Source organism: Somniosus microcephalus, chromosome 6 (assembly GCF_052327205.1).
Source record: "Somniosus microcephalus isolate GS21.2 chromosome 6, FLI_Smic_1.0, whole genome shotgun sequence".
Lineage (NCBI taxonomy): Eukaryota > Metazoa > Chordata > Chondrichthyes > Squaliformes > Somniosidae > Somniosus > Somniosus microcephalus.
Window position 1 is genome coordinate 617,800 of NC_140992.1, and position 6,248 is coordinate 624,047.

At 48.6% G+C, this 6,248-nt stretch overlaps 1 protein-coding gene across 1 annotated transcript in view; it reads left to right on the forward strand.

Annotated features, from left to right (window-relative positions):
* LOC147115365 (leucine-rich repeat-containing protein 34-like) overlaps positions 1-4,404 on the forward strand; it is a 95,891-nt gene extending 91,487 nt beyond the window's left edge. Inside the window, exon 10 of the mRNA XM_085989557.1 lies at positions 4,278-4,404. Coding sequence (XP_085845683.1) covers positions 4,278-4,404 — 127 coding nt within the window. The remainder of the gene's footprint in view (positions 1-4,277) is intronic.
* The last annotated feature ends 1,844 nt before the right edge of the window (positions 4,405-6,248 follow it).

Here is a 6,248-nt window from a genome sequence, read left to right on the forward strand (position 1 = left end):
GCTGCGGCTTACCCACGAGGTTATGGAGGCTTCAGGGTCCTAATGCCTGTCGCTTCCAGCCTGTCGGTTCCAGACTGGTGAGGATTGAAACCTCTCTTCACGTCCTGTCTTCGGACGAAGCCGCCGTGGAACAACTGCCGCAGGGTTCGAATCCTGACTCGTCGCCAATGTTAAGTCTGTGGGTTGTATTATAAATAATCACAGACTCCACTGTTAACAAAATAAAACACGTCTTTACTATTCAGAGGCTCGGGCGATTCTGCCCTAGTTAACGTATCACAACCCTTATATACTGGTGTGGTCACTATCGGTATTACAGTATACATGAGCCAATAGATAGTGCCACCCTAAAGTAGTGCTCTTAAAGGCGAATGGTTACATTCTATAGTTCCCTTAAAGGTAAACGGTTACATACACAACAGTGTTAAGAACAATATTCGCAAGGAACGGATTGCCAGAACAGATCTGTTCGGACAACGGACCACAGTTCGTGTCGGAAGAATTCCAAAAATTCTTAAAGAAGAATGGGGTGAAACATTATACCTCTGCCCCATATCATCCGGCGACAAACGGGTTGGCCGAGAGATTTGTCCAAGCATTCAAAAAGGCAATAAAGGCCATGAACGATGATCAGATTCCGCTACAGCACAAGGTGGACAATTTCCTAATGGCATATCGAAACGCCGCTCATGCAGTGACTAACCAAAGTCCTGCCATGATGTTTTATAACAGGAGGCTGCGGTCCAGATTGGACTTGTTAAAACCAAATGTGCGGAGGGAAGTGGAAAACAAACAGTTCCGGCATATTAATAACAAGACCACTCGAAGTTTCGACGTAGGACAACCAGTGTTGGCAAGGGGCTATGGAAACGAAAAATGGCAGTCCGGAACAATTCGGGCCAGACAAGGACCTCTGATGTACACAGTAGATATTGGTAACAATGTGATAAGGCGTCATGCGGATCAACTGGTAGAATCGAGAGCAAGGGTCGAACCCATGGTTGCAACAGAGACAACTGTGGAAGACGTTAATGAACCTGAAGCATCTACCTTGGCAGGGAATGTACCCGATGATGATAACACCCAATGCATGGGAGACCAACTAGAGGAGTCACCTCAGCAACAGGAATCAGAGACCACTGAAAGGCGTTATCCAAACCGAATCAGAAGGCCTCCTGAGAGACTGAACCTTTGAACTGTTTATACCTGAAGTTATATATGTTATTATGTTATGTTAAATGGGGATATGACTGTTAAGCTAAAAAGGGAGGATTGTGGTGTATGTAACCTGTTCCACCTTAAGAGAACTTAAGCCTGTTCCACCTTAAGAGATGTACTACTTTCTCTGGCTGCTGTATACGTAATACCGGTGGTGACCACCGGTATATAAGCACTGTGTAGTAATATTGTATTTAGTATAGTCTTGACCTCCAACCAGTAAAGACCTGTTGAACTTTAATCTTGTAGTCTGTGTTAGTAATTACAACTAGAACACACAGACTTAACAGGGACCAAATATAATATATCCAAGTTTGTTGATGATACAAAGCTAGGTGGAAATGTAAGTTGTGAGGAGGATGCAAAGAGGCTTCAAAGGGATATAGACAGGCTAAATGAGTGGGCAAGAACATGGCAAAATAAATATAATGTGGAGAAATGTAAATTTATCCACTTTGGTAGGAAAAATTGACAAGCAGAGTATTTTTTAAATGGTGAGAGATTGGGAAATGTTGGTGTTCAGAGGGACCTGGGTGTCCTTGTACACGAATCACTGAAAGTTAACATGCAGGTACAGCAAGCAATTAGGAAAGCAAATGGTATGTTACAAGAGGATTTGAGTATAAGAGTAAAGACGTCTTACTGAAATTATATAGGGCCCTGGTGAGACCACACCTGGAGTATTAAGAACATAAGAAATAGGAGCAGGAATAGGCCACTTGGCCCTCGAGCCTGCTCCGCCATTCAATAAGATCATGGCTGATCTTGGGCTCAAAGTCACTTCCCTGCCCGCTCCCCATAACCCTTCACTCCCTTATCTTGCAAAAATCTGTCTATCTCCACCTTAAATGTATTTAATGACCCAGCCTCCACAGCTCTCTGGGGCAGAGAATTCCACAGATTTATGACCCTCAGAGAAGAAATTCCTCCTCATCTCAGTTCTAAAAGGGCAACCCTTTATTCTGAAACGATGCCCCGAGTTTTAGATTTCCCCACGAGGGGAAACATCCTCTCTGCATCTACCCTGTCGAGCCCCCTCAGAATCTTATATGTTTCAATAAGATCACCTCTCATTCTTCTAAATTCCAATGAGTATAGGCCCGACCTGCTCAACCTTTCTTCATAAGTCAACCCCCTCATCTCAGGAATCAGCCTCGTGAATCATCTCTGAACTGCCTCCAATGCAAGTATATCCTTCCTTAAATAAGGAGACCAAAACTGTACGCAGTACTCAAGGTGTGGTCTCACCAATACCCTGTACAGTTGTAGCAGGACTTCCCTGCTTTTATACTCCAACACCCTTGCAATAAAGGCCAACATTCCATTTGCCTTTTTGATTACTTGCTGTACCTGCATGCTAACCTTTTGTGTTTCATGCACAAGAACCCCCAGTTATGCTGGCCTTCATTACAAGAGGATTTGAGTACAGGAGTAAAGAAGTCTTACTGTGTGGCAAAGCCATTAAGAGACTCTCACAGTGACTTGTATAATTGCCTTTAATCATGTTTATTACCTTTCAATGAGGAAAGCCACCATCGCCCTCATGACGGACGCATCAGACTACGCGGTGGGGGCCGTCCAGGAGCAGTGGGTCGACGGCGCGTGGCAACCTCTGGCCTTTTTTAGCCGCCAGCTACAACGGCATGAGCGCCGGTACAGTACTTTCGATCGAGAGCTGTTGGCTTTGTTTTAGAAACATAGAAACATAGAAGATAGGAGCAGGAGTAGGCCATCCGCCATTTTCGTTTCCTCCTCGAAGGACGACGCTTCATCGCATTTGTTGACCACAAGCCATTGATGTTCGCAATGGCCAAGTCTGCGGAACCATGGTCGGCTCGGCAGCAACGGCAGCTGATGTACATATTGGAGTTCACCACCGACATCCGGCATGTGGCCGGTAAGGACAACGTCGTCGCCGATTGCCTCTCCTGTGCCGCCGTCCAGGCCGTCCAATTGGGCATTGACTACACACAGATGGTGCTTGACCAAGCGGCCGACCCGGAGACCCAGGGTTTTCGTTCGGTTCCAACCAGCCTCCAGCCGAGGGATGTGCCGTTCCATTCCGCAGGTACTACTCTGCTCTGCGATGTTTCGCTGGGTGCACCCCGTCCGATCGTTCCGTCTAAATGGCGCCGAGCGGTTTTCGACGCCATACACGGCCTATCGCATCCTGGAGTGCGGGCATTGCAAAAGCTGCTGGTCTCCAAATTCGTATGGAGGGGAATACGCAAAGACGTCAGAGACTGGGCGAACACTTGCGTTGTTTGCCAACGGGCCAAGGTGCAGCGGCATATCAGGGCCCCGCTTGTCACCTTTGAGGTTCCGGAGCGGCGATTTGATCACATTCACATCGACTTAGTGGGCCCGCTTCCACCTTCCCGGGGCTTTACGTACCTTTTGACGATGGTGGATCGCACCACGAGGTGGCCGGAGGCAGTCCCCATGATGTCCACCACCTCTGCAGATGTTGCTCGAGGTTTTGTTTCATCATGGGTAGCCCGTTTTGGTGTCCCTGCGGATATTTTGTCGGATCGGGGGCTGCAATTTTTGTCCGAACTGTGGAATGAGGTGATTTCCGTGTTGGGCGTTAAACTCCACCGCACTACGGCCTATCACCCGCAAGCGAACGGCTTGTGCGAGCGGTTCCACCGTTCCTTGAAGGCGTCGCTCAGGGCCAGCCTGCTGGATGCATTCTGGGTCGACAAACTGCCGTGGGTGATGTTAGGACTCCGCACGGCGCCGAAGGAAGATCTCCAGTCGTCGGCGGCGGAGATGGTTTACGGGCAACTGCTTCGAGGCCCGGGTGAATTCCTGCCATCCCCTACGTGACCATGGTCCACGGCCAGGCAAAGAGAGACCCACCGGGATGTGGCCCGCTGTTTCCGCCCAGTTCCGACCACACAGCACGGTTTGCCTTCGTCCAACGTCCCGGGGGAGTTGTCGAAAGCCAAGTTCGTGTTTGTGCGCCAAGACGGCCATCGTACCCCACTCGCACCTCCTTATGCCGGGCCCTTCAAGGTTTTGCAGGCAGGGGACAAGAGTTTCGTGATTGACGTCAGGGGCAAGCTGGATCACATCTCTGTCGATCGCCTCAAGCCTGCGCACCTGGACCTTGAACGACTGATCGAGCTGGTGCAGCCTCCGCGCCGCAGCCGGCTGCCGGCCACTGGCCGCCGCCACACCTGACAGCGCCGTGTTACCTACCAGCTCGCCACCTGCTCAGCGTTTTCCCCTCCGGGAATTTAGGAGTTGGTCCAACAGACTTGTCCGACCTCCTCAGCGATTGACTCTTTTCGTTAAAGACAATTCTGGGGGGGCGTATGTGGCAAAGCCACTAAGAGACTCTCACAGTGACTTGTATAATTGCCTTTAATCATGTTTATTACCTTTCAATGTTGGCTCTGGTTAAACAGAGCTAGATCGACAAAATCGTGATCTGACGCGATGACGTCATCACGTGGGTCATGTGACGTCCCCAACGGCGGGAAACGTGATGACATCATGACGTCAGAGGTAGCGGGCTTGGCCAGCCAGTCCTCGTGTGGAGTGATAGAGAAAAGACCTGTTTTGAGCTTCTCCTGCATTTTCTTGTTTTGTAAAGTTTTAATACATTAAACTCAGTTTGTTAACTTCCAGTGAGTTTATAGATTCTTTGCTAGGAGTGCAGAGACTCCTACAACTGCAATTATATAGGGCTCTGGTGAGACCACACCTGGAGTATTGTGCACAGTTTTGGTCTCCTTACCTAAGGAAGGATATACTTGCAATAAAGGGAGTGCAACGAAGGTTCACCAGACTGATTCCTGGGATGGGGGGATTGTCCTATGAGGAGAGATTGAGTAGACTAGGCCTATATTCTCTAGAGTTTAGAATAATGAGAGGTGATCTCATTGAAACATACAAAATTCTTGAAGGGCTTGACAGGGTAGATGCAGGGAGGATGTTTCCCCTGGCTGGGGAGTCTAGAACCAGGGGTCACAGTCTCAGAATAAGGGGTTGGCCATTTGGACTGAGATGAGGAGAAATTTCTTCACTCAGAGGGTGGTGAATCTTTGGAATTCTCTACCCCAGAGGGCTGTGGAGGCTCAGTCATTTAGTATATTCAAGACAGAGGTCGATAGATTTTGGGATGTTATAAAGGAATTGAAGGATATGGGGATAGTACAGGAAAGTAGAGATGAGGTAGAAGATCAACCATGATATTAAATGGTGGAGCAGGTTCGAGGGGCCGAATGACCTACTCCTGCTCCTATTTCTTACGTTCTTATGTTCTTACACCATCCTGACTTGGGAATATATCACCATTCCTTCATAGTCGCTGGGTCACAATCCTGGAAATCCCTACCTAACAGCACTGTGGGAGTACCTTCACCACACGGACTGCAGCGGTTTAAGAAGGTGGCTCACCACCACCTTCTCAGGGCAATTAGGGATGGACAATAAATGCTGGTCTTGCCAGCGACGCCCACATCCCATAAATGAGTAAACAAATTGGAATTCTCATTTCCTTTGCAACCCAACTGAGAGAACAGAGGGTGACGAAGTGTGACTGCCAATGATTAGATCGAGTCACACTGAGTCCACAGCACAGGAACAGGCCATTCGGCCCAACAGATCAATGCTTATACTCCAAACGAGCCTCCTCCCACTCAACTTCATCTCACTCTATCAACAATGATGGCAATATTAAAAAAAAGGGAGGAGAAATGCAGCTGGATTGGAATCCCGGAATAAATGGGTTAATAATGGGGGAGCTCAGGGTTCAGAGTATGGGGCAAATTTAGGGTTCAGAGGATGGGGGGAGTTTAGGGTTTAGGGTTTAGAGGATGTGATGAGTTTAGAGTTCAAGGTTCAGAGGATGGGGCAAGTTTTGGGTTCAGGGTTCAGAGGATGGGGCGAGTTTAGGGTTCAGAGAATGGGGTGAGTTTTGGGTTCAGGGTTCAGAGGATGGAGCGAGTTCAGGGTTCAGAGGATGGGGCAAGTTCAGGGTTCAGAGGATGGAGCGAGTTTAGGGTTCAGGGTTCAGAGGA